The sequence below is a fragment of the Corapipo altera genome, unplaced genomic scaffold (assembly GCF_003945725.1).
Source record: "Corapipo altera isolate COAL_440 unplaced genomic scaffold, ASM394572v1 68, whole genome shotgun sequence".
In the NCBI taxonomy this organism is placed as follows: domain Eukaryota; kingdom Metazoa; phylum Chordata; class Aves; order Passeriformes; family Pipridae; genus Corapipo; species Corapipo altera.
The window spans coordinates 3,470,261-3,497,159 of record NW_020884919.1 but is presented as its reverse complement, the minus strand read 5'-3'; the positions used below and the strand labels follow the sequence as shown (position 1 = coordinate 3,497,159).

Here is a 26,899-nt window from a genome sequence, read left to right as displayed (position 1 = left end):
ACCTGCAGGCAGGGCAGACAGGACAGCAGGGATGCCATCCCACCCTGGGCTCCCCCAGCCTCACACTCTGCACATTTTCAGGACCTTTAGGTTGCATTTTGACACAGAAACAGGATAGGCAGCACTCTCAAAGTAGGACACAACAGGGTCAGCCTTGGATTACTTCTTCTCCGTGCACTGTCCTGAGTGCAGTGGTGGGAAGCCACTTGTGTCCCTCTTGATCCCTCCTGCCCAGCAAGGCATAGATAAGGAAGGACACTCAAAGTCCTGCCTGCCATGAACATCTCCACGGACAATTGCAAGGCTCCCAACACTGTTGCCACCACACAAACCCTACCAGGCTTTGACTTACTTGGATAAACTCATTGTGTCCAGCCTGAACCATTGCTACCATGTTCAGCCACAGTGGTGGCGGGTCCAAGGTGGTCACAGTCATCGCTCACAGTCAGGCCAAGGCTGGGCTGTGGATGCACAACAAGAGACCTCACGAACCTCAGCTGCCCCATTTTTAATACATGTTCCATTTTTATTTTGTCCTGTGTCCGTGCTAATGCTTTCATCCCCCTCTCATGGCACAAACCATGCTTTTACACCGAAGGCAACACAATGAGCTGATTTTGAACTTTAACCTTCAGCAACTCTGTCTCTAATGCAAGGCAAAACTTTTAGATTTTTAAGTAAATAAACAGTTGATTCTGACAAAAAATGACTATTCCCTGAGGGGACATTTTTGTGAAACTGCGCCAGGTACAAAAAAAAAATGTATATTTTTTGGCTTGGTCATGAAACTGTCAAAACACAATTCTAACATGTTTTGCTGCATATGTAATTTTTTCCCACAGCTCTTTCCGAGCAATGCTTAATTCTGAATTCTTTCTGCACCCAGCACTTGCAAGGAAACTGATAGATGCACAAGAAATTCAGTCTAAGTTTCTAGGTGAGGGAAATAGAACATCCTGGAGAAAGAAAGAAGAGAAAAAACAAGACGAAGCCTGAGAAACTTCTTTAAACCTTCCAATAAATTATGCTTTTGGGGTAAAATTCACTCTCAAGATATAGCTTTGGTGGAATTTAAGCAGGCTTTTGCTGACCCTGGGTACATGGGCTGTTTCATTCTCTGTGTTGAGGTACTTTTGTTTCATTTTATTTTTAACTGCTGTCTTTCTCACATACATATATATGTGTATATGTAAATATCAAAGTATCTTGATCATGGTTGTGATTACAAACTTCACTTTTACTAAAAACAGCTATGGCACTGATCTTTAAAATAATAATATATTTTCCTGAGTGCCTTCTCTGTTTCATCCCAGCAACTGAAACAATCCCTTGTATGTTGAAATGTGTAATTATCATGTAGCCAAAAGGGAGGGTGTAATTTTCACATCTGATTACAAGGGAAGAGCGAAAGTGAAGCTGCCTCGGTAAGCTTACACTCGTTTACAGAGAGCAATACCTTTGATATTAAAAACTCTAAACATGTAAAACACTGCAAAAAATCAAGATTGTTACGCACCAAAGCTAAACAACAACAACAACGACAAAAAAACTCTAAACAGTATTTCTGGCATAGCTACAAATGAAAAGTCAATTCTTCTGCACTTGGGCTGGAGTCCTCACTTGAGATGTTTGTTAAGAGGTTTAAAAAGTGTTTTTGCACACTGTGCTCTACTTCTCACGTTGAAGTTTAAGAAGCTAAAGCTCTAGCTTTAATTTAAAAAAAAGAAAAGTTTCTGCTGTTTATAACTCTATTTGGACAGTTCAAACTAGAGAAATGCTTTTCATACTTGACTTCATCTTCACAGAATTTACTTTTCCTAAATGTGTCTGCATTTGCTTTCAAGTCGCTTTTTTTTTTGACACATGAACTCCCTCCAGTTTATTTCTCTCTATATTTCTTTCTCTTTTTCTTTGCTGATTTACCTTCCATGAAATGAGCTTCTGCTCATGTGAAATTAATTTTTGGGCACGTAGAAAAGATGGTATCAAGGAAAGGAAGAACTGTTACAGCAAATATCTCTTACCAAGGAGATTAAAGATAAGCAGAAAGATCACTCTACAGGTAGGGGGAAAAACTACTGAAAAACTGAGAAAGATATCAGAAACTGTTAAAAATTAGATAAAAGTGTAATTGTTAAAGAGTTGTTGTAGTATATTTAGAAATCATTAAAAACTGTCAAAGTGTGAGAATCTCAGGCTTTTGCTAACCAAGAAAAAGGAAGGGAATGAGAAAGAAAACCAAATTATTTTCGGTATGTGGAAAAGTCAGCTTTTTGCTGGAGTATGAAAAAAAGATCATACAATTAACATGTGCAGCCTCTATCAACAAGAGTATGAGAAGACCCTATTTTCTAAAGTATACCTTTTTTTCTGCCCTAAAATTAAGTTCCTGGTCCCATATTGTTATTCAGAACATCATATCCACTGGAAAAAAATACCACGGCAACTAAGGCATTTGAAAAATAAAATGTAACCCAGTAATAGCAGTAATTCGACTTGAGGATGCAAGTAGTTACTTTAACAGTGGTTTTGTCTTGTGTGGAAAGACATGAATGCAAGGGCTACCGAAAGCAATTTAATACAGGTGGGGGTTGACATTAATCTTTTATGACAATAATATTGTGGTGTTACAGGAGGGCAAAACCGAGTATCTTCTTGCACATAGAACCACTTTCCTAAGAGTCTGTACCTGTCTTAAAAATACACGTATAGAATTGATGTATAGTCCCAAATTCATAATGAATATGATTATTAAATAGTCTCCATTCGTGCAGATAATCGGACCTGTCCTCCTCCTGCTTCCCTTAGCTGTGATCCAGGCTTGCTCTGAGAGTGGTATAGGAATGCTGTTCCTCCTGGAATGGGCTGAGTTTGGTGAGCCCAGGGTGTGCAGAACTGGTTCTGCACAGTACAGAGCCAGATTCTGCCTTTAGTGGAGAGCAATGCCCTGAAAGCCAGCAGGGCTGCGTGGGGGTAGATGGTGTGCCTGAGGTAGACTCAGTTTCTGGGCAGCATTAGTGTACTTAAAGCAACAAATTAATGTCTGTGGAACACTAATCAATGTTTGGTGCACTCCACATTTTTCACCGAGTTGTTAGAGTACATTTGCTTATATTTTGCACTATTTTAATTTAGCCATATTGATCAAACTGAACACTCAATAAGACCCTAGGCACCTTAGCCTTATTAAAATTAGTCAACTTGAAGTAAGTGAGCTGAGGAAGTAATGGAAACTATTCAGAGATTTAAATACAGTGCAGCCCACTTAAATAAATACCTGTTAATGAAATAAATCTGTATATGTACATATTTCCTTAGAAACAAATTATTAAGGGGGCCCTTTAGAAGAATACGGCTCAAACATATCCCTTAGTTTACAAGAGAAATACTTCTGTGTACATTTGTGTTTGCTGGGTTAAACTTGGGGAATCCATGCTGACCTCTTCCATCAAAGCAGTTATCATTCTTTAGAGTTTTACAGTGTCAAAAATTATAAATATGGCCCTAATTAACCTGTAAGTAAACACTGTTGTGGGGTTTTAGTAGCTCTCCCATCTAAGTTTATCCCAGTAAAAGTAGAAATCAGCTGGCCATCACCCAGACAAGTACAGAAGAAAAATAAAAGGCATTTAACATGCAGTGGAAAAAAATAAAAGTCATACAGCCTAGTCTTTACAAATAATATGTCTTTGTCTTCAGAAGACTGTCTCTTTTTTTAAGCAGGGTTGAGAGGCATGATTAGAGCACCAAGTCCAAGGCTTGACTTGAGTAAGGATTTGCAGTACAGTGCCTTTTGGAACATCTCTGGAGCTCAAAATATTGGTTTTGAAAACATCCCTGGTTTTCAACAAAAATAGGAGATTAGACAACATCTTTAGCTGATTAATCCTCTCTTCTCTCCGAGGGGGTGACCTATGATACTGTATTATTTTAGTCAGGGAAAAAGAATTGCACCATGCAGCAAAGTCTTCCTGCAATACCTACAAGTGAATTAAGCTAAAAACTGGGTAGAGGATCTGTGGAGGCTTCCTGGCCTCTCTGCATCAGGGGCTGCCTTTAGAGGGCTTTGTGTACTCATTTTTTTCCCCTAGTCCAATAAAAGATATTAGCTCTTTTCCCTAAGCAAAATCCCTCTCATGAATCAGGCCCTACACTTGCAACTAGTGTGATATTGCTGGCCAGGTTTCACCCCAGTAAAATTCTAATCTATACTTTGTCTTGTAGAATTAAGAAGAAAATGCATATCAGCAGAATCTCCTCTCTACTTTATTTCATTTATAAATTACGAGAATGATGCTATTATATATTATTAATTTCTGCTGTTCTCCAACTCGGCTGCAGCAGTGAGCTGCGGATGTTGGAACGGTGTAATTATGTTCTAGTAGGGCAGCCATCCGTTTCCTTTCAAAAATTTACAGGATTCTTAATCATGCTGCTCATTTGGGTGCGCAGTAGCGAGGATGGCGAAACACAAACAGGGCACGTTCGTTTACACAGGAACACCTGCTTAGCATGATAGCAGATGTCAGTCAGTAAGCAGAACACAAAAGAAAAATATCAACAACAGCAAACTAGAAGCGTTTTTAACTCGGTATGGGGATGTCTTGTCTGGGGGAAGCCAAAGGAAGGGGATGCGCCTTTGCGGGTCCAAGCAGAGGCGCGGCGATGATTTGGAAAGTCTCAGCTGATGCTCCCCAGGGACCAGGTCAACAAATCCAGACAAACTCCTTGCTGGATGATGGGATATTTAACAATTTCTCCTTCAGAAGGGTCATTTTTTGTGAGCATCTTTCAAGGATCATTGTAAACGTATGGAATACGTGATAACTACAGCAAAGTAGTTGAGAGGGGTAAAATACATAGAACTATTGCTCCGTGCGTAAGGGTCTGCCAGCATTCCCAGTGCAACCACTTATTCTCCAGGCTTTAACCTTAAATGTTTCATCCCGGGCTGCCTTGTGGCTCTCCAATCTCAAATGGAGAGTGTTTCTGCTTTTTACATATTTTATGAAATAAAAAGATGTCAGCGGAGGAGGGAAAGTTCAGAGACTCCGGGCTCTCCTGTGCAGCGCTCCGGCTCGGGAGCAGCCGTACCTCTCCCGCGATGAGTCGGGAGCGCGGCGCGCGAGCCGGGGCTCTCGCAGGCAGGTATTAATAACCTCCCTCAACGCCACACGCAGTAACTACTTTTCCACAGGATTGTTAGTATTCAGAGCAAGTCAACTTGCGTGGGTCCGTGCATTAAGGGCTCCCTAAGTATGCATTGACTTGATACCCGGTAATGGCTTCTAAGGAGCCGTTATGTAGTGCCGTGTCAATGATCCATGCATTGAGGACTCCCCGAGTACGCATTGACACGATAGACCGGAACGGCTCTGAAGAAGCCGTTACGGTCTATCATGCCAATGATCTGCGGATATTGGCAGTGCCTCCCGCGCTTCTACAGAGACTGTAAAAGTCTCCGAAGAAACTGTTATGATCTCGGTGGAAGAGCCATCGATCAGGTCGATGGCAGGGTTTCGCTTTGCCATTTTTCCTCCTTGTCGTTGGGAAGCCTTGTTTTACTTCCAGAGTTGGATCCAGAGAACAGACAGAATATGAAGGCTGCCCACGGATTGTGCAGAGGTAGCAAGGATCATAATGTGACCTCTGATTTTATGAGTTCTAGGTTTTTAGTTCCAGCTGACTCCAGCTGGGAGGCCTTGACCAAGTCCCTTCAACTCTTCTTACCACCGTTTACTCTCCTCTAGCAAGCATGAAAAGGGATGGCCTTTTGAGTGGAGATTGCAGTGGAGCTTGCAAAGTGTTAATTTAGTTACAACTAAGGCTTATCTCAGCATCTCATCGCTAGCAGAAAAAACTGAGATGAACAAGCTGTGTACATAGAATCGTGGAATGGTTTGGGTTGGAATGGACCTTGGAGATAATCCACTTCCAACACCCTGCCTTGGACAGGGACGCCTTCCACTAGACCAGATTGCTCCAAACCCCATCCAACATCATACCTTTCACACCCAAGCACACAGGCAAAGCTACACTGAAAGGAAGTCTTACTTCTAAAGTTTTCTAAGCTTCTATCTATTGGGTTTATGTAGTTTGTCTCTACTCCATTTATATGTATTCACATCAGTTCTGAACATCACTGCAGAAGGTCATCTGTACTTTCTACAACACCAAAAATTTCTGTGAAAACAGTCAACCTCTTTTTCCATGTCTTCCTTAGTACATGAATTTTTTTTTTAAATGCTTTGAAAGTCCAAAATTGCATAATAAAGTTGTAATTCATGCTACGTCTGTGACCACAATACACTGCTTAGCTAGTTGGTATTGTTTGTGTCTGCTTTTCTATGCTGTTTCAGGGAAAACTTGACCCTTTATTCTTTCATATTCACTTCATGCTTCTGTTGAAGAGAGATGGAACTATAGTAGAATATAAGTATATATAAAGTACTCTACCTATTTTATACACTGATTAGAACTAGATGATCTTTAAGGTCCTTTCCAACCCAAACCATTCTATGGTTCTATGATGATAATAAGCCTATTTATGGTGGGACCCCACATTATCTAATTTACATTTACATGGTTAAATGTTAGCAGACCCCTGGAGAAACACTGTAACCATACCTTATGGGAAGTAGAGATCCTCAAGCAAGAAAAAGTAGAATTACTGAGCGGGTTGGGGTACCATACAGAGACCTTGTCTGCAGCCAGGCTGGCCTCAGAAGCATGAGCTCAAAGACAAAGGAACTGTGCAAAAGGAAAGAAACTGTGCAAAAGGAGATGGAGGAACATTACAGAAGATCAGAGAGGATCATGATAAAGGAGGAGGCAGAGAAGTCTCAGGGAGCAGTGGCCATCAGTCCTCAAAAACTCAAATATTTTTAACTGTACTTTCAGATGTGTTGAACCTCTAGAGCTGTCCAGAGTCAGGTAACCCAAATCAGTGATTGCTTTGGCAATGTTAATAATCAGTTTGGAGCTGCAGAGTAGGCTGTAGCCATCGGGTCCACAGCAACATCACCAGCAAGCAGAAGAGAGAAGATAAAATGGTATCTACTGAAAGCTTGAGACATGCATGGATTTTACTGACTCCTCTGCCTTTCAGGTAGAGAAGCGTGCAACATATTCTGGAAAGTCACAGTTGCTCCTTGGCTAACCTACTCTCTAAAAGAAAAACTATTAATTCCTCGAGAATGCATCTTTGGGCTTTAGAGCCTCTTTGGGGTGGCCTTGAGAGTTCAGAAGCAGCAGCCACCGCTGCAACCCAAATTCCATTCAACATCTCCCTGTATGTTGTAAGTTTGCGTGAAAAGTTACCTTTCCAAATCCGGACAGCTGAAAACTGCTGTCCCTTGGAAAAAAACCCCTAAGCTTTGCACTAAATTTAATAATCTCAGGGTTTAAACTCCAAGTGAGAAGGAAAGAGAAGACCTTGGTTTACAATGATTCAGACCATATTTCACGTGCGGTCTTTAACGGATGCTTTCAGGTATCTCATGTTATGATGCTGCCTCTGCAACATGTGCTGAGCCCTCGATGTTAAAACCTCAAATAATTTTTTTGACCTTTGGGATGGGAACAGGCATTCGCCTCCTTCCATGTGTATATTTATTAGTAAGATTTTTGCATGGTGTAATTGAAGCCTGGCAGTTTTTACCAACCGTGTCTTAAGAGGAAAACTAACACAATGTAATGTTTTGTGTCTTCTTTTTTTTGTCCGTGCAAACCGGTCACTGAAAAGGTGCAAAGCGCTGCTAAAAGTACATTTTCTGAGATTCAAAGCCTTTTAAGAAAGGTACACAATGCAAGAATACGCAGCTGCAATTTTAAAAAGGCTACTGTTCCTTTAATGCCCAGCTGGTCCTGAGATGTAATAAAATTGACATATTGATTCCTTTGAATTTACAAATGCCTGTTTCATAAACTCCATCTCCAAAGCCTAGGCATCTTTAGAGCACTGTCATTTTTTTCTCCAAATGGATCAATTATGTGCCCACGTAATCCTGTTACCTGTGAAATCCATGCATACTTCTCCCATTTGCTGCAGTTCCCAGGCGGACAAACTTGCATTATGTACGCATAAACAAACAGAGCATTTTCCTGATATTAGGGATTGTTTTCAAAGTGAAAAGCAATCTCCTGGGTCCTTTACTCAAAAAAAAAAGGAAAAAAAACCATACATAGTGCAGTGTTCCTCCAAGTAACCTTACTGCACTATATGTATAATTATTACACAACACAGCAAATCATTAAAAAAACATTGAGTCCCTCTATCTCAAATGCTTCAACTGCAAAAAGGTACCAAGACTTATCAACCAGCCCTCATTTTCCTGGTGAATCAAACTTTTCTATTTCTTTCCCAGCTTCTTTATTTGATAATTATCACTGTATCTGTAAGGAAATCATATTCACCAGAAATGCTTCTGTGTGAAGCACCCAAAGCTGCGAACTTTGCTGTGGAAGTTTGGGGCTTTTTTATTTTATTTCTAGGATTATTCATCTTTTCATCGTGCTGAGCACCTTTCCTTCATTTACTCACACACACAGAGAGTCAAGGAGGCATTAACCTGCAAACCTACCACTTATGCATATAAATGCATCACACATACAACTATTCCCATATCCTGTGGCATATTATTTGTATGAATATATACCATGCACATAAACACATTTATACACACACACACACCATGCACAATCCTCAAATATAAGCAGAAAAAAAAAAGAATAAATGTGTTTTTCTCTGTATATGAATTGTTTATAAAGTACCGTGTATATACATAGATATGAATTCTCGTTTCATTCTTTCAGGCTGTGCTGTATCTGATTTTCTACACTTCACTGGGCAACCAGCAGTTCAGTTACACTACACTTGCCCTGTACAATTTGTCTCTAAAAGGTTCCCAAAATTATGAAACATCTTCTCTGCTGCATGACCTGCTCACCGCAGTGCCTCAGTCTGAGGTGCATCCACACATATAGAGAGGATGGCACTGAAAAAATTTTATATATATATATATATATATATATTTGATGCTTGGAGCCCATACAAGTGGCCCAATACACCCCTGCCATTGTGCAGGAGTGGATTTTAAAGATAAATGGCTGCATGTTAACCAGATTTGACATGCTGCACAAAAGCAGCCACCTTTGGTCCCATGACACAGCCAAACAGAAAAAACAACAAGCAATCCTGGCAAAAGATGTCCAACGTGAATAAAAGCCTAACAATTTGTCACATAGTCGTTACAAAATGTTCCAGGCTTTGGGGCTTGCCATGGGACAGCAGTGATAAGACAAGCATAGAAAAATGAAGGCTGAGGGTGTTGGGGTAGAGGAAGAGTTAAAATTTGAGGAAAGCTCCGGTAGTTCCAAAGGGGAAACAAAGAGGAAATTTTCATTTGGCTCTTTCCGAAGACACACAAACACCAAAAAAAAAAAAAAAAAAACCAACACAAAAAAAAAGTCAAGCAGTAAGTAATTAAATCAAGAAGCTCAGTTGTTTTGAGAGGTGATTGAAATCTGACATGCAAAGTAGAAATATTTACGCTTACTTTCTATTTTAGGAATCCGCGAAGCTACTTTTCCTTCACTGCACTTCCCCACCACTACAATGGCCATGGCTCAGTTTATCCACTAGTAAGCACTGCCTGTTCAGGGCCAAATCCTGCTCATGTTTCTCATGGCATTTGGTCTTTCCTCATGGGAACAGGTCCAGAAAACTCCAGAGATGTAGCTGGTGTTGAGAACTAGCCTGTGGCAATAGAGCAGTACCTGAGCTCCTGCTTTCCTTCGAGTTCACACAAGATAGAAAAGAAAAAGCCCAGACTTAGGCTTGGTTTGATAGGACTGAATTTCCAAACCAGTTTGACCCTACAGTTTTCCACTAAAACCAGTCACAGGTATCAAACCTGACTTTGCTGATCTGTGTCCCCCAAAGTCACCCAGGCACCCCCATGGACTGCAGTCAGGTTAGGATTTGCACCTATGCCAGTTCACTGGTATTTTGATGTATTTTTAGAGCCCCTATACCAAAATAAGGAGCTCAAATGCACCAGTGCAGCTGCTTGCTAAGCTCCACATAACGGAACTCACATTGTAAAATACCTTTCAGTCAATAATCATCATTGCTTCAGTGATTACCATTCCCTTCTTTATATTCAGTGGTAGAAAACTGGGGAGGGGGGGCAGTTAAAAGCAATATCATCTTCTAAATTAGAATAACCGATTGTATAATAAACTCTGAGAATCTGGTTATTAGGAACATACATTTGTAATTTTCTCAGACAAATTCCTTGGCATCCGCTCGCCCTCTGACGAAACAATGAATGATCCTTGCTCTTCCTCAGTCCCAGAGAATGGCAGAGTGCTTTAGAGATATTAAGCTCTGCAAAAGCCCTGTGAATGAGTTTGATGGTATTTCCCCATCTCATGGACATAGAAAATGAGCACAGTGAGGTTAATTGACTTGCCAGAGAGCGCATGTGGCACTTGATGCTGCACTCACCTTCCCCAGCTCAGCCAGCACAGAGCCAGGGCCGGGATAGCATCCCGCCACAGGACCCACCCATGTCCTCTGCCTGGCTGGGCTGCAGCCTCCTCACAACATCCCAGCAGTCCAACACGGACCAGCACGGCGTGGCCTTACCCTTGTCCCTTCATGGGCCTAATCCCTTCGCAGGGGTTTTTGTACGAGTAAATTAAATAGCATCGAAATCACCTCTGAAGTGCACAGGGCTTATCAAAAGGAAAAAAAAAAAACAACCAGCCAAGTGTCAGCCAGAAGAAAAGTTCATTATTATATGTCAAGGAAAAATTAATAGAAAGGGCTTCAATAGTTAAATTACATGGGTAGATCAGGCTTTCTGCAGGAAGACCAGCTTGCTTTAATTAAAGCATGTTCTGTTCAAAAGCCACCGTGCACGTGTTTTACAGCAACCTGATACCAACACCTGTATGTCCCTGCTCCAAAACTCCAACTGCTTCCACATATTCCAGCCCAGCGATCGACGTTATCATAAGTCTGAGTTATTTTTAAATGTATGGGGGGATAACTAAGCTGAGGCTCTCTGTGGAGTCGAGTAGTGGGACAAGGACTGTTCAAGTCATGGAAATGTCAGTTCCAGCAATGTGTGTCTTGGATTATTTTTTTTTTTTTTGACTGTCAAGAAGATTTTAAATCTTTAATATCTGTTTGTTGTCAGGTTTGCCTCCAGCTTTTTGTATCTGCAGGTCGTATTTTTTTGTTGTTGTTGGGAATTAGCATTTCTCATTTGCTAGCTGAAAGTTTAGAGGAAGCACCAAAACACCGATAAACAAAGTTCATCTCGGGGAAAATCTCTGTATGCATAACCTAGTTAACAATTCTTCATGGTTGCGGGTTGAAATTTGAAATGCATGTTGAAAAAGAGAGTTTCTACCGAAAGCAACGGTACTACCGAGGCTATTTGAGTGTGCTGTACTAATTTTAAACGAGGAATCATTATGATTTTCATGCCATATTAGCATCTCTTTTATTTTGTGGTATCTCTGCTGCACTATTTCAACTCACTGCAGGTTGCTGTTACTTTTTTTTGATACCACATCATTTAAACACACACTGTAGCTGAAGACATTCGGGATTACTGGGGACTTCAATCTACATTTTTGGCCTTTGTAAAGGATCTTAGCCAAACATTTTGTTTAGTTAAACTCTAGCTGATGCCACGACGCACGGAATATCACTCCCCAAAAAGTGCAGAACTGATGTATTGTGCCATCTCTGGCAGCATTCATTCAGCGTTTGCTGCGACTGGGGAGGAAGAAAGATACGGAATGCACGGACTGATTTTCAAATTACCTCAATATTTTGAAAACATTTTCACCTGCATGCTGAGAATGCTAAGAATAGGCAGGAAGGCAATTGTGCATTTGCACAGCCTCCACTGCATTCATTTATAAATTACCTCATCACTGACTGAAATTAACACTGATTCTTACAGGCAATTTCTCAATTTCCAATGCTAATTACATTTTTTTTACTTTTAAATTCTGTACCACCTGTTTTGGGCAAGACATCTTAGGCAGCGCGACCGCATTTAATCACAATTTTAATTAACCGCCCTGTAGATGTGAAAAAGAAGCAATTATAATGTAGATGAATGATGATTTTTCTGCATTAAATTGTTTTGTTTCCCTGGTATGTTGATTGTAACACAGCACACAAATACAGTAACTGTACAATTTTTTTCTATTGTAATTTAGTAATTGTTTTTGGAAAACCAGTTTGGGAATGAGTGACTTCATCTGTTTACAAATTGATTGATACTGTTAACTCACTGATTGCTGCAGCATACATTTTGTATTGCACAGCCTAGCATAAAATATAATTAGGCATGCACAGACTTTGCAGCACCATTTTGGAATCTGAAAATCAACTGTAACCGAAGTGTGTTTTCCTTGAGCATCCTCATATCAGCCGGGGCTGATGATATGATAATCAACAAACAATGGGCTTTTCCCATCCCGACGCTGGTAGAAACCCTTGGATTTAATCTGATAGTCTCACGGCGTGAGGGTTGGAGGGTTTTTTATTTTTTCAGAATATGCTTTACCAGGCCTGGGAGCTGAGAGCTGGCAAGTCTGCAGCTCGCCCAACTCCCTCAGATCGCTATCGGGAAGGAGCAGGCGAGTGATGGAAAGAAACAATGATGGCAAAAAGAGCCGCGGTTCATAAAACCCGGGGATCATTCCTGACACGCGTGTGCTGTGGCACCGGCTATCTCCAGTTACACGTTACGGGGGAAAAAGATCTCGATCTGACTCATGGCTGGCAGATACAGATCGTCCAAGTTATATATATCGCCACGGAGAAGCGCGAGACCGAACCCATCGGAGGCAAAGCCTGCTTCCTTTCCCAGGGAGGGAGGTCGCACCGGAGCGGGAAGGGAGCAGATGTGCAGCACTAGCAGCACCTGGGCTTTGGGAGGCAGTGCCACCACCACGCTCTACCAGCGGCCTGGGACAGTCCTGCTGGGGGTCTCCCACCTTGGGGCTGTAAGTCTCCCAGTACAGGTGAGACGAGGTGCAGGGATGCAGGAAGGGTGCACCCTGACAGTTATCCCAGCGGAGGGTACTCCCAGAAGAGAGGAGGCAGCTCTCCCCCTCCCAGTCTCCTGTGCAATCCACAGAACAAGAAGTCTTCAACAACTAGGACTTGTCAGGAGGTGAGACACCACAACAGACTCTGTGAGATCCCATTGCCACCAGACCTGTGCTATCACCCATGGTGGACCAAAAACAGGACACAGAACCAAAGGAACAAGGCAGACCTGGGGCTAGCTCCCACACTGCTACCCTTCATGGGGGCACAGGGGTCAGTGTGGTTTGAAGGCAACTTGGGGGGCTCCTGGTCTCATCTGCTGGCCTGCTTGCTTTATAAATATTTGTTAAGAGGGCAGGACATAAAGTCTACTGTTCAGTAGGTGATTTTTGTAAGAATCCAGCTATCCATACATAAAAGGGTCTATTATCTCACTGTGGAAGAGATTTACATGCGTAACTCCCATTAACTCTTATGGGACTTAGGCACGTAAATCTCTTGTGCATCTAGAGAAGAATAGACCACATAAGGTCTTGTGATCTATACTGCTAGTAGGTTTAAGTCCCTTTCATTTATAAAGCTATACAAAAATTAACCATTAAAGCTTATTCTGTGCAAGCTGTCCCCCTACATATATCACCCAGCTCTCTGTTTGAAGTACTCGATGTAAACGCGGACTGAGAAAAGGTACCGGGGCGAGCGAGCCCATTCATTTCAGTTAGTAAAACTGTCATCCCTGAAAGGAAGCAGACTGAGGGCAGGTAGAAAAATTGTACAGGTTTTGCCCAGCAGATTCAATTTCAGATTTAGGCTCTAGACTGCACTGTTTGGAGAAGGAATACTTTCATTTTGCTGAGCGCTCCCTCCTCCCACTCCTTCCCGCTCTCCCATCCCTACTCACAGCCCTCGAGTAAAGCACCGTGCCCTGGACCAAAGAACCCTGAGTGGCTGGAGTGATACAATCTTTACACGATCCAACTAAGATGCTGCACCTACTAAGGAAAAAAATAAATAAATCTTTTATTCCATAAACTTGTTTAAGCTGAAATGTTCATTGGTAAGCCTGTAAAAGTGGGAACATCTGTGCTCCTGCTGGGATTTGATGTCTCACCACAAACCTTTCCATAAGCACTTTGTCTCTGATGGGAGACAAAGAAGAAAATACCTGATCCCCAGCCTCAGTTGGGCAGCTCCTTCTATCTTCATGCCCTGACCTACTGAGCATTCCTCCCAGCAACGAGCTGCCTCCCAGGGCTACCTCCGCCATGGAAGCTGGCTAACTAATCTCTGAGCAAACACTTGCAGCAAACCTGAAGAGAGTTTAAAAAGGCGACAAAGAAGGGGAGAAAAACCCCCAACTTTCTGCAGATAAAACCTAAGGCATCTCTAAAAGAAGAGAACCAAACCTAAATATAGCTCCACATGCTCACGTTTTCTCTTGATGAACTGCTGAGATATAAAGTTGTGGCCACCTAATGAACATATATATATGTATTTTAATCTTAATCCGGTTTCCTGCTCCCTTCCACTAACCTCCCATAACTCACTTGTCTTTCTTCCTACCAGTAGTCCTCTGACTTTGCTTACAGGTATTTGCAAGACACTGCTTTTATCCCAGCAACACCGCTGGGATGATATGGCACTGGAAAAGTCCATCCCAGGCCCTGCCTGCACACGGGGTAACCTCTCCTTAGGAGCTTATAAGAAAATCCACTGTTGAAATAAATAACAACTCTCAACAAATGATCAAAGAAGAAATAAATCTTTTACCCTTCTAAGACTTTTTAAAACTGAAATCCCATTTTTTAACTGGATAACAGTTAAGAGGCTACCGGCCACCTATTTTTCTGGGAGCTACATTTTAAAATGTTTGCCACATGGATGTTGGGCAGACAAACAAATCTGCGGTTCTGGGGAGCAAAAGCTTTTAAAATAAAGTTTGTGTGTAGTATACGAAAACATATTGTTTGGAATTTAAGTTCTAATATCTAGGAATAAACAGAGCATTAAATCAAGCAAAACTGTGACAAGGCCAATATGCACATGGATGATGCCAGCGAGGCATCTCCAGCCCTTTGTTCACAGCTTAACAAAACTGTGCCGTCACACCACTTTAGCTCAACAGTGCCTGTCGAATGGGCATCAGCAGATCAGCCAATGCCTGTCACACACACAGCTGAAAAACTGTTTGAAAGCAAGGCTTACTTTAGCACAAGTCTGGTAGGAAAAGTGAGAGGGATTTTTAATCATCTGGTAAAGACTACAGATATATATTTAGGAAGAAATATATATATATATATTGTCAGCTTTCCTCCTCAGGAAAGTAACACAGTTTTGCTCTTTTTCACCTTTAAGGAGGGAATGGGTCTTGGTGGTGCTGCCTGTTCCTTGGCGTGCTGCTCCCTTCCATGCTACATAAAATTTGAAATTATTTTCAAAGAAGTAAAATTCTTTTAGGGTGTTGGGGGGGATGTCACAGGGAACAATCCCAATTTGTCCAATAATCTATTAAAAATTAATTTTCACATCGTCCTACTTGGAGACACTCCCCCCTCCCTGTGACAGAGGATAAATGAAATAACATACTCAAGGAATTGTTTGTTTTGATTCTAATGCAATTATCTTTGTAGATGAACGTCTCTCTGGGTTGGGTGTTGGGGTTTTTTAGCTGATCAAAATATGTTTTCATTGGTATTAACAACCTTCTCCGTCACTACTCTTAACAGTCGTAGTGCACAAACACGACACCGCTCCGCAAAGAACCGCAGCAAAATAAGCTTGTTAGCGACAGCAACTTCAGCTCAGCACTTCTCTCTCTTCCACAACACTTTTCCCCCCACCCAGTTTATGGGTTTTTTTTGACATACACCCCCCTCTCCAACTGGCCTCCTCGTGGGACCGGGGCGAGCTTCCAGCGCTTGGCCCCTCCGCGGCAGCTCAGGGGGGACTGGGGGGGACCGGGGGTGACCGGGGGGAGCGGGGGGCGGCAGCCCCGGGTGCTGAGCCCTCTCCCCCTGCCTGCCCGCCGCTGCTGTCAGCTCGCTGCCTGCACTTTAGCTGTCTCTTTCCCAGTCCCTACCCTGTCAGTTTCTGGGCTGCCAATTTCAACTTGAAGCTTGACTGGGCTGATTTGATGCAAATACCTCCAGGGAAAACCCTGAAACTGATGAACAGTTATGTCAAGTCGATTTTGCACCATCGGGAAAAGGTAACCTCTGCGAGAAAAAAAAACAACAAGGTTAAAGAGACAAGGGCTTTTCACGTGTAATACCACTGCTGCACATCTCGTTCACTGTTTACCATCCCTCAGAAATTGTAACTGTCAGAATTAGTCCTAATTGCAGATGCGAAAGCTGCCATTATAATAAAAACAGAGGCAGTGCAGGCATTAAATGTAGCAGCCTAATTTGTGAGACTACTGAAAAGGTAGAGTAAATGAATATTTCATTACTTTAATTACCAGGGACTACTCTTTTCTTGCTGTCTTATGATAAGTGTTGCTGTAACTAGCAACAGCAAACATCCACTAAAACATAAAGTGCAATAATAGTACTGCTGTCAGGATCGCTGCTTTAAAATACGAGCGGGAGGGGGGAAGGGGGAAATATAATGGTTTATCTATTTCTTAGAGATCCGCAGGAGTAGGAGATGGAAACTCGTTTAACGTCAAAAAACAAAGAGGCGAGTAAACAGGTTTTAGTCAAAGAAAATAATGACCCGGAGGAGGGGAGGGGGGGGGGGGGTTGAGGACACACTTGAAACCCCGAGCCGGGAGGAGCGCAGGCAGCGCCGAGCCGCTTCCCCTCCGCTCCCTCCCTCCTGGGAACGAAGTTCGGGGCTGCGCCGCCGCGGGAGCGCGGCCGGGGCCGAGGGGGGTGAGGGGGGACCAGTATCCCGGGAGCGGCGTCCCGGGAGGGGTTCGCACCTCTGCCCCGGGAGCGGCTCTCTCGGCTGCGCCGGGACGCGGCGGGGGTGTGTGCCCCGTCCCCCGCCCCGCAGAGGCGGTTCACACCTCTGCCCCGGGGCCGGGGAAGGGGGGGCGAGGCGGCTCCGCGCTCCCCCGCCCCAGCGCATCGCGGCGGCGGTCGCGCCTCCAGCCCCGCTCCGCACGGCGCGGCCCGGGGGGGCCGAGGGGGGAGTGATGCTCCCCGGGGGCGGCGGCTCCCGGTCCGTGCCCTGCCGAGCCCCCCCACCTGCGGGGCGGGTGCGGGGGTCCCCGCCGGCCCGGAGGAGGGGGGGGATCCCGGGGGACCTGACCCGCAGCATCCCGGCTTGCGGCGGGGGGGCTCTGAGCCAGGGACGCCCTGCCCTGGGGGGAGCCGCCCCGCTCCGCCCCGGGGCCGCCCCGGCCCCGCTGCCCCGCACGGCTCCCGCACGTCGGGGCCGCTGCCGCGGCTGCAGCCCCGCCGCTCGCAACACCCGCTCCCGACAGACTCGGGGAAATTTGTCAACAATTCGCAACCACGCTGGTAATTACATTCCTGGAATCCGCAGCGATAGATGTAAAGATAGGGAGCTACCTCGACTTTCCGCTTGGAATAATCTGTTTGCAGCGACCTATTCCTCTTCCCAGCCCTTCCTAATCATATTCCCCCGTTACGCCTCCTGCGCCTTCTGCCACTGGGCTCTCCAGAAACATACGTGACGAGTCGCTGTGCTTTACTCCTGTCCGAGGAGGCACCAGCTCCCTTCTCGCCTTTGTGTCCCCATCCCTCAGACCCAACTTTCCTGTCAAAGACCCGAAAAATATGCAAGGCTCGCACTGCCGCTGAGAAGCAGGACAAAGTTTAACTTCTCTGTTGGCAGTCGGAGAACAACTCCCAGGCAGGATTCGAGCAAAAGATCTGATTTGCTGAATTCTGCTCTTTGATTTGTATTTGTATGTTATTGCTACTGCTAAGGTTGTTGCCAACCTCAATTAGATCACAAATGAGATCAGTTTAATTCAACTCCCAAACTGTGACCTGACCATGGTCTGAAAGTATTCAAAAACGCATTTTAAGCCTTCCTTTGATTTCAAAAGGAATACTGCATGCTTGGTCATTCATACAAATAACATAAAACGTAATTATGGGATGATTTGGCAGATGACATTCCTGCCAAACGACGCTCCATGCCAGAGACTGTAATGCTATGGCTGCTGTCCTGGTGCTCGAGAGCACAGCACTCTTGTGTAAGGTGGGAGTAATGGGGTGTGCGCGATGTGGAGGTGTTTAAACGCATTTGGGGAGGCAAATGCAATAGCAACGACTGCACCACCATTAAAACCCCCGGTTAGAAACTGCTGTATCACTTGGAAGGGAAGCGGATCCGCACTATCAAATCTCCAGGAGGCTGTGACAAAGGGAGGTTGCAGCTTGACACACGGGTAACAACATAGCAAACACCTTTAATTCTGTCATGTCTCATACCCTTTGCTTTCTCACACATTTGTGGCTGCTCTAGCATTGACACCTACACTTAAAAAAAAAAAAAAAAAAAAAAAGAAAAAAGAAAAAAACCCAACCCTTGACAACAAAAATCCCCAAATGAAGCAATCTTATTCCAACTAAAAAAAGAAACACCTGCAAAGTTATTCTTATGCCCAGCAAAAATAACTAACTTACTAGCTCCTGCTTCTAATGGCTCAGAAAAGAGCAGGGAGAAGTCAAAAAAGTTCACTTGTGAGGATGAGAAGCTCCCAGAAAGCTGGTGGCTTTCCTTTGGAGCCTGGGAGCTCACGGGAAGCCACTCGTACAGGTTTGCCTGCGTAATTTCTCAGCTATTCTGCTGCTCGAGTGCGAATCCTAAATTGACCTTCCTCCCTTAGCAATGCCTGGGAACGTTCCTAGAGAGAGTTTGGGATATGTTACATCCTGGGGGGTAGATACAGAGTGTGCATGGATGTGTGGGCACACACACATAGGTAACCCCTCACTGCTGGAGGAGGCCCTCCTGGCCATGCCTCCCAGCTCTTCCAAGCTCTGTTTCTGATGGATTGACCCCGAAAGCTTCAGCTGCCACCACGTAAAAGATGTGTCAGGCTGAGCGGCTGCTGTGGCTTCAGCAGTGCCACCTCCTCGCTTGTCCCCCCAAATGCCCCAATCTCCCCCCTCCAGGCCCAGTACCTGAAGGGCCTCTGCCGGGCAGGGCCCCAGAGTGCACAAGGAGTTAAGGCTTTTTCCAGCATTACCGGGTAGGTTAATATCACAGCTGCTTGGTAAAGCATTATCCAGCACCTCACTTAACAAAAGCCTGCTTTTGCAAACAGACTCCTACTTTTCCCCAAGTGTCCAAAGGTGTTTACTGAAGTAAATCTGCCTAAATCCTCCATTGCTTGGGTCATGGGGGTGGTTAGGAGGGTGGAAGGTGTAGAGATAATCTCTTTTTGTAAATTCTGTAAATCTTCTGGGAAAAAATCAGGAATCTGTGTCACATGCTTCTGTTCAACTGGTAACATCTCGGTTAGTGTGCTCCTTATGAGTGAAATCTGCCATAGCAGCTACAGGAAAATAAGACATCCCTCCCGCTCCTCATTGTTCAAACTGTTCTTCCCTCTCAAAGTTGCTTTAGCACGTTTAATCTATTTGCTGATGGGGGGGAAAAAAAAACCTGTTAGAATCTTAAAAGTGGTTTCTGGGAAAAAAAAAATAAAAATGACAGTTTGGTCGGCAGGAGATAGTGTAGTTGAAAACTTGTCACTTGAGATTTCTGCACTACCTCGGTTATTCCAACACCAGCAACTGCATATTACTTTTTACATGTTGCAAATAGAGGCAAACAACACAGGAAATTTTGACAGCTCTGCCTGAAAGGGCTTAAATACTTCTCGGTAAGCAGGATCCAGTTATAAATAAACCTTCTCTTGGTGAGAAAAAAGTGGCTACGACCAAAGACCTCACTATTTTTCTAGAAAACTGTCTGATTAAAAGCACAGAAGAGCTTCTGCGGAACAAACAAACAGGCAGATATGGGGGGCACACACACAGGCACGGGGAGGGGGGGTCAGCCGGAAAATGCACATGAACGTGACTACGAAACCCCACAAGGGAGCCCGGCTACAGAAACTTCCACAAATCTCGCCTTCCTCCTCCTTCTCCTCCTCCTCCTCCTCCTCCTCCTCCGTGTGCATTTTCTGGTGCCGGCGAGGATTCGCTGAGTCGCTGCTTTTCCCCGCCGGGTCGGGGCAGCCCGGGCCGGCCGCCAGCCCGGGGACACCCCCGCCACCGCCACCACTGCGGCCACCGCCTCGGCCCCCGGCCCGGCCAGCCGCAAAAACACCCAGCCCAACACTTCACCAAAACAGAAAAGGGGGGGGGGGGGGGGGGGGAAATGATATTACAACTGGGGAGCGGGCGATTTTTGCCCCGCCAAAGCTGCCTCACCCCCTGCCATCCCCGCTCCCCAAGGTCACGGTGAGTAAACAATAATAGTAATTAAAACAAAATAATAGGCAGCAGTCAAGAGCTGAGAGTACACACACCTGACCCTAACTATAACAGACTTCTCAGAGTAGAATTTGATCCCTCTCTGACACTTTCTACCTCAAGTGTTAGAGCGAGTGGCCATGAATAGTACAGGCATGCCATCTTGTAACACTATCTGCCTGTCAGAAGAGCCAAGGCTGGGTAGAGCAGGATCTATATAAGGCTTGTAACTAGGGGAAGCCCAACAAACAGCTACAAACACCTAAGTTATTTTACTCAGCCTCCACCCTTCTGCTTTTTCCCCCCTTCTTCTCACTCTCTTTTTTTTTTCTTTTCATCTTGGCTTTCTGTTGCAGAATGCAAATGTAGCCTGCCGGCGGTGAATGGGCTGAATTGTGATTAAGAAGAAGAAGAGCTCCTTTCTTTGTTCTCCCCTCAGGGGATGTTTACTGGGAGAGACACAGCGGATCAGATATGAAAGGCATTCAGGTCAGCATTGATGTGAGCGAAAGTGAAATCATACCTAAGGCATTCAAAAGACCGCCGTGTCAGGGGTTCAGCTAACGGTGCATCTACTGTGTCTTCTCTGTTAGGCATAAAAAAAAGGAAAAAAAAAAAAGAAGGAAAAAAAAATCTCTCCACAAACAGGCATTTTTAAAAATTACACCAAAAATTATATAGGGAAGGAAAAAAAAGTTTTCCCTGGCTTTACCTCTCGAGCAGAAACTACAGGACTTAGTGCTCTTTTCACTTATGATCACGGATGGAACAGGTCAACTTGTATTAAACGTAACTGCTGGGATCAGCATCCTTTTTAGAGGGGAATGATCTAGTCTGAAACGTGAACCGTTATTTTTAAGCACACCTATACATCCCATACCTCTCTATACAACACAGGCACGCATAGGTACAGACGCATGTACAACATGTATCTCTGTATAAGTTCCAATAACCTGAGTGGCTTATTTATTCTGATGCAAACCACGAGCAATCGTTTCTTGCCTCCCTCAGATGCAACTCTGATGATAAAGGACACTATGGGCATATCAGAACAGCACAGCACACCTTAAAAAGTAATCTTTCATTGACTTGGAAACTCCTCGAAACACTTTGCTGAAAGCTCACAGCGCAAGGGGACGGTAACCGGAGGCTTAAGGAGTTGGTGTACAGCTCTGTAAGTTAAACTGCTGCAAGAGAAAGTCTAGGCATTGTCGTTTTGTTCAGTAAAAAAAAGCTTGATGAAGAAATATTTAGGTCTTAATATTTTTTTTTTAAAGTCTATACTTCTCTCAGCCTAGTTATTCTCTCAATAGACTTTCCCAGTGGTTAGCTGACGCTGTTGGCATAAACAGAGATACGTAAATATGTAGGGAAAACATCGCAAATTACAGTTAAGCATACAAAGACTTAGGAGGTGGCTGCATTTACAGTGGCTGAAATGAAAATGAAAACGACAAATCATTTTTTAAAAGCTTAAAAAAATTAAGGAACAGGACTGGATGTCGTGTGCACTCACCAGCCCCACTATTCTAAATTTGTTTCCACCTTCAGAACCTTAGTTAAAATATATTGTTTGTCTAATGGTCACATCTGCTTTAATGGTGACGTTTAATTCTGAAATATTTTCAACTAGTGTTTCTGCATCACAGATTTCTCTTCTTTTTCTCTATACTCTAAAAAGACAACTAAAGAGCAATCAAAAAGGTGTCTGACTTGGCCATTCAGACAATTGCACCCTTGTGGGAATGCTGGAATGAATGGTACAGTGGACACCCCAGCACTATTGACGTTATAAACATGTAAATGAAACACATTAGGGCAGACAATCAATTGTCTGTGAGCACTGCAAACCTGCACTCCCTTTCTATGTGACAGGCACAAAATAGTGTCTACCTTGGGAAGCCATGGTCTTGGAGAAAAAAAGGACAAAGAGTTCTCTTTCACAGAGGAGAAAATGCACCTTAAAAGCACTGGGATAATGCAGATGCCAAAAACTGTTGTGAGGCGAAGAATTTCCTATTTCTTGGAATGAATGTGGGGCTGCTGTAAAAGGATCAACACCCTTCTTTCCACTCTAAAGGGTGACACACATTTTTCTTGGGGAATATTACCAGCCTGTCCTGAGACCTTGCATCTCAGTCTTCCATGTATTTCCCCTATCTTGGGCAGTTGGCTATGTATAATTATCCATGATTAACTTGTAATGGTTTCCTTATTATATTTTTCCCTTTTCGAATATGCCTTTTCCAGGCATCAAATGCATTTTCTTACAGCAATTAGAAATTCCCCCAAAACTTTCCTTGCGAAGTATGTGCAATAAGCAAAACCAGTAAGTACCGAATGGTCACAAATGGCAATCAGTAATTCAGGCACTAATCTCCAAATTCTCTGGGTTTCTCGAAACTCGGAAGAAAATAAATAGATACGACTTGACACAGAAAACAACCTCCCCTGCTCCATGTCACAGCTCAGCCTGGACATGAATCTGCACCGAGAAAATGTAGTTGGATAATCATTACGCCTTGGCCACTCGCTTTTATGGCATTAATTTTTAATACCTATCTCCAGGTGCTTTTTCTGAAGGTAGCAGTACATTTGTCTCGCTACCCAGTGAGCCAACTCCCCGAGTAATCTCCTCGCAACGGATTCCCGGCCCTGCGGAGCTGCCCGGGCACAGGAGCGCTCCGGGTGCCCGCCCTGCCCGCTGCCACCTGGGCTGCACAGGGAGCAGCTGCCTCCTCACACCCCAGCCTCAGTCTAGCTGCCTCCAAACTTCTCCAGGCAGGGAAGACAAGCCTCACTTCCCACTCACTAAAGGCAGCAGGCAGGCTTGCATATTTTTTCCTTTTTTTTTTTTTTTTTTTCTTCCTTCCCCCCCCCTCTTTTTCAAGTGGGAAGTGAAGGAGGTTTTTCCCCCTTCCTCAGCATCCCTGAAAGGGGGGTGGGTGGGTATCTTTTTGGGAAAGGCTCTGAGCAAGTCTAATCGTCTCTGCTTGTTTGGTCTGTGTTCTCCCTTGGATCAGACGCCCTGAAAGCATTGAACTTTCTCCCTTTTCTTTACAACTGGAAGCGAGGTGGCAAAGGAATCAAAGAGAGCTGTTTACTGAAACTTTGGGGTAAATTAGATCCAACTTTCCCCCCTCCCCTCCTTCCCGGGGACTTTAATTTTATTTTGGATTTTTGAGGAGGGGAGAGGAAAGGAGGGGAAAAAAAAAAAAACCCTCAGCCAACAAACGCCAAACCACAACAACACGGAGAGAGGCAGTTCATCAGGCATGGCAGGGCAGGGCAGCCGGCCGGACAGCGCTGCTGCCGGGCCCCGCTCCGCACCGCTCCGCACCGCTCCGCACCGGCGCTGCGGCCGCCGGCGCAGCCCCCGCCTCCGCGGGGCGCCCGTGCGGAAAGGGGGCTCGCTGCCCTCTCCTCCTCCTCCTCTTCCTCCTCCTCCTCCTCCTCCTCCTCCTCTGCCGCCACTTCTCTCCCGAGTGAAAGTGCCGCGAAGTGAGTCAGGCGCTGGGAATCATCTGACTGAACTTCCCGGAGCTCCGCCGCATTCCTGGGCTGCCGCTCCCGCACCTCCCGCCTTCCCCCCCACCCCTCACCCCCCGCCGCTTTCGGGGTCCTCTCCTTCCCATCCTCCCTCCTGCCCCTCCTCCCCGGGGGGCTCACCCCTCATTGATTTCCACATCGCCTCTCTCAACCCACCCCCCCGCACACCTCTCCTCCACTCCAGCAGCTCTCATCAACCCCGTTATCTTGGAAAATCCCGAGCCTTCTTCCTTTCTACCCTATTTAGCTCCGGTGTAATTTTATCCAGCCCCGGTATCTCATCCCGAGCTTTGCCCAGCCCCGCACACACGCAGAGACACGCACACAGGCGTGGAGCCCACTGAGGCATTAGTTGGATTATTCTGTTTTGTCCCCGTCTGTAATGTGTCTGGGATTCACTCACACTCCTCTCGCTTCCTCCACGACCATCCATTTTTATATTTTTTTTCGTGACTTTTAAATTTTATTTTGGTTCTGCTGCGTTTCTAAGGATTTTCTCTCCGAGTTCGATAAGCATCACCGTTTCTGGTGTTATCAGCAAAGACACAAGCTCAGAAGTAACATCTTTTCCACGAATCCAGGAAAGAAGAAAAATCCACTCAGTCCAGATAAATCCTGGGCAATTCCCAACGGGAAAGGCATTGGATACGTGCTTGTCGAGAAAAAGAAAATGAAAAAAAATAAAAAAAAGAAGCCCTAACCAAACCCACCCTCGCTCGTCTACCTGCTCCTCAGAACCAGGGCATTTCTCACTCAAATATGAATGAAAGAAACAAAATAGGGAGCGCAAAGAGGGAAGAGAGGACAGACAGAAAGTCGAGAATTATTCCCCCCCCCCCGCTTCCTCCCCGTGTCTTGGCCAGGGCAAGACACTGAAGGGAGAACTTAGACCTTCACGTAACAAGCGCACACACTTGAAGTTTGCAGGATCTTTAAGTGGTTACCTTAAAAATCGCAATTAAACTTTCGTCTCCCAAGTGTGGTGGCTTCCCAAGTTAGTGCAGTTCTCTGAAAACACACTTTTTCAGGAAAGTAACCAGAATTTGTACCACCCCAGTCCATGCGTGGTCCCAAAGACTTGGCTGCACTACCAGGCTGCGGTCCTGGTGTCCTGGGCAAACAGAGGCGTCCAGCTCTTTATTTTTTTGGGAGGGATGGTGGTGGGGTTTTTTTTTAGGACTCAAATCATGTTGAGAAAATATTAAACACGTAGACGCATCCCCCATCACAGAGCATGTGATGGGTTTAACACGCTAAACTAATAATCTTGCCTGGAAAAGCAAGGAGGCTGAGGAAGAAGAATAAAACCCCCTCAAACACTCAGAATATTCTTTACTGCAAAAGAGCACTTCTGGATGCGTTGCTTTAAATCTCATTCTCTTTTTCTCTCAAAAATGACTGTTTAACATAAGAAAAAAGGCTACTTGACACAAAGCTTTTGTTATCCAGTTGATCAGCAACGTGCTTTAGATACTTGTAAGGGGAAAAAAGCCCCACAACAGACATTGATTTTAGAAAATCAATAACCAACATTTAATAAAAAGAACAGAGGAAACACAAGAGAGGAGAGGGAAACATTACGTGTAATTTTAATGTCTACTAAATTACCCAGAGATGAGGGGAAGGGGAGGTCTCCTCTGTGAGGACCACCTTAAATAATGACAGACACAAGAGTAAAGGGTGGTGGTGGAGGGGGAGAGACTTTAAAAAAAGATAACAAGGAACGGATCCTTGGGAAGCTGCTCGGAATATATTATTTTAGGTTTTTGGTCCTTCTTTTTTTTTTTTTTTTGTAATACTGAGCCAAGCAAATAGATCAAAGACAACACAAAGGGAAAAGCCAGTGTAACATAACGAACAGTTTCTGACTAAAATTCCTCTATCACTCCCCCATATGGCTCGACGCCTCCACCACAACAAGAAAAAGACACACACGCACGCACACACACACACACACACATACACACTCAGACTCACAACCTAGAGAGGGAGAGGAAGGGGGGACAGGATCATTTGTTTCTAATCAACATTCTCTTGTCTTTGTGTTTTTTGTTGTTGTTGTTGTTGTGTGTGTGTCCCCCTCCTCCTTCAGCCCCCCTCCACCTCTCCACTTAAATGAAGTAGCTGAGCTATAAGCGCATGGGTTCAGGTTCACACAAATATCTTCCTTCCTCTGGCTCCTCGAGAGGAAAGTTGTTGGAAGTGGGGCCGGGATGGCCATGCGAGGGGCTGCGGGCGGGGAGGGGGAGGCTGGCGGCGGGGGAGCGGCTATCAGCCGGGGGAGAAAGGAAGAAACTAAGGGAGGGACGGGGAGAGACGGAGAAAGAGAGACCCATCACACCAGTGAAAGCTGCCAAATGTGAAATCAGCCCAGAACACCGCGTCCCACTGCGCCCCGGCCCTGCGCGGCCGGCGGGGACCGGGGGAGAGGGCAGCGGCGGACAATCGGGCACCGAGCTCATTAGTATTATTAATTATCAGGGAGGAGGAAGTTTCATTTTCGAGTCCCTAACAATGAAAAAAAAAAAAAAAAAGGAAAAGAAAGAAAAGAGAGAGAGAGAAAGAGAGTCGCTAACTCGGTGCCAGTCCGCCTCGGGGTTCTCACGCTGCCGGGTTTTTTCCCAGGGCCGCCCGCCCCGCTCGCTCCGCGCCGCTCCGCGCCTCCCACCGCCCCGCTCCGCTCCCTCCGCTCCGCTCCGCGCCCCGGCCCGGCCCGGGCTGTGACAGCGCCGGGCGAGACAGCGCCGGGGCCGCCCCCGCCTGCGCTCCGGGGCACCGGGAGCTCCGGGGGCTCCGGGGCAGCGCCCGCTCCGCTCCGCGCCCGCGCAACAAACTTTGGGGCGCGGCGGCGGCGGGTCCG

At 45.1% G+C, this 26,899-nt stretch overlaps 1 protein-coding gene across 2 annotated transcripts in view; it reads right to left on the bottom strand.

The window, feature by feature from the left end:
• Positions 1–26,899, bottom strand: part of ZEB2 (zinc finger E-box binding homeobox 2) — a 115,209-nt gene that overhangs the window by 84,707 nt on the left and 3,603 nt on the right. The window contains exon 1 of one of the 2 annotated variants that reach the window (XM_027656208.1): positions 9,558–9,639. The exons of the other annotated variant lie outside the window; for it this stretch is intronic. Within the exon in view, the coding sequence (XP_027512009.1) occupies positions 9,558–9,624 (67 nt within the window). The 5' untranslated portion in view covers positions 9,625–9,639. Of the gene's footprint in view, positions 1–9,557; positions 9,640–26,899 lie in introns of those variants that run through there. 2 annotated transcript variants of the gene reach the window in all.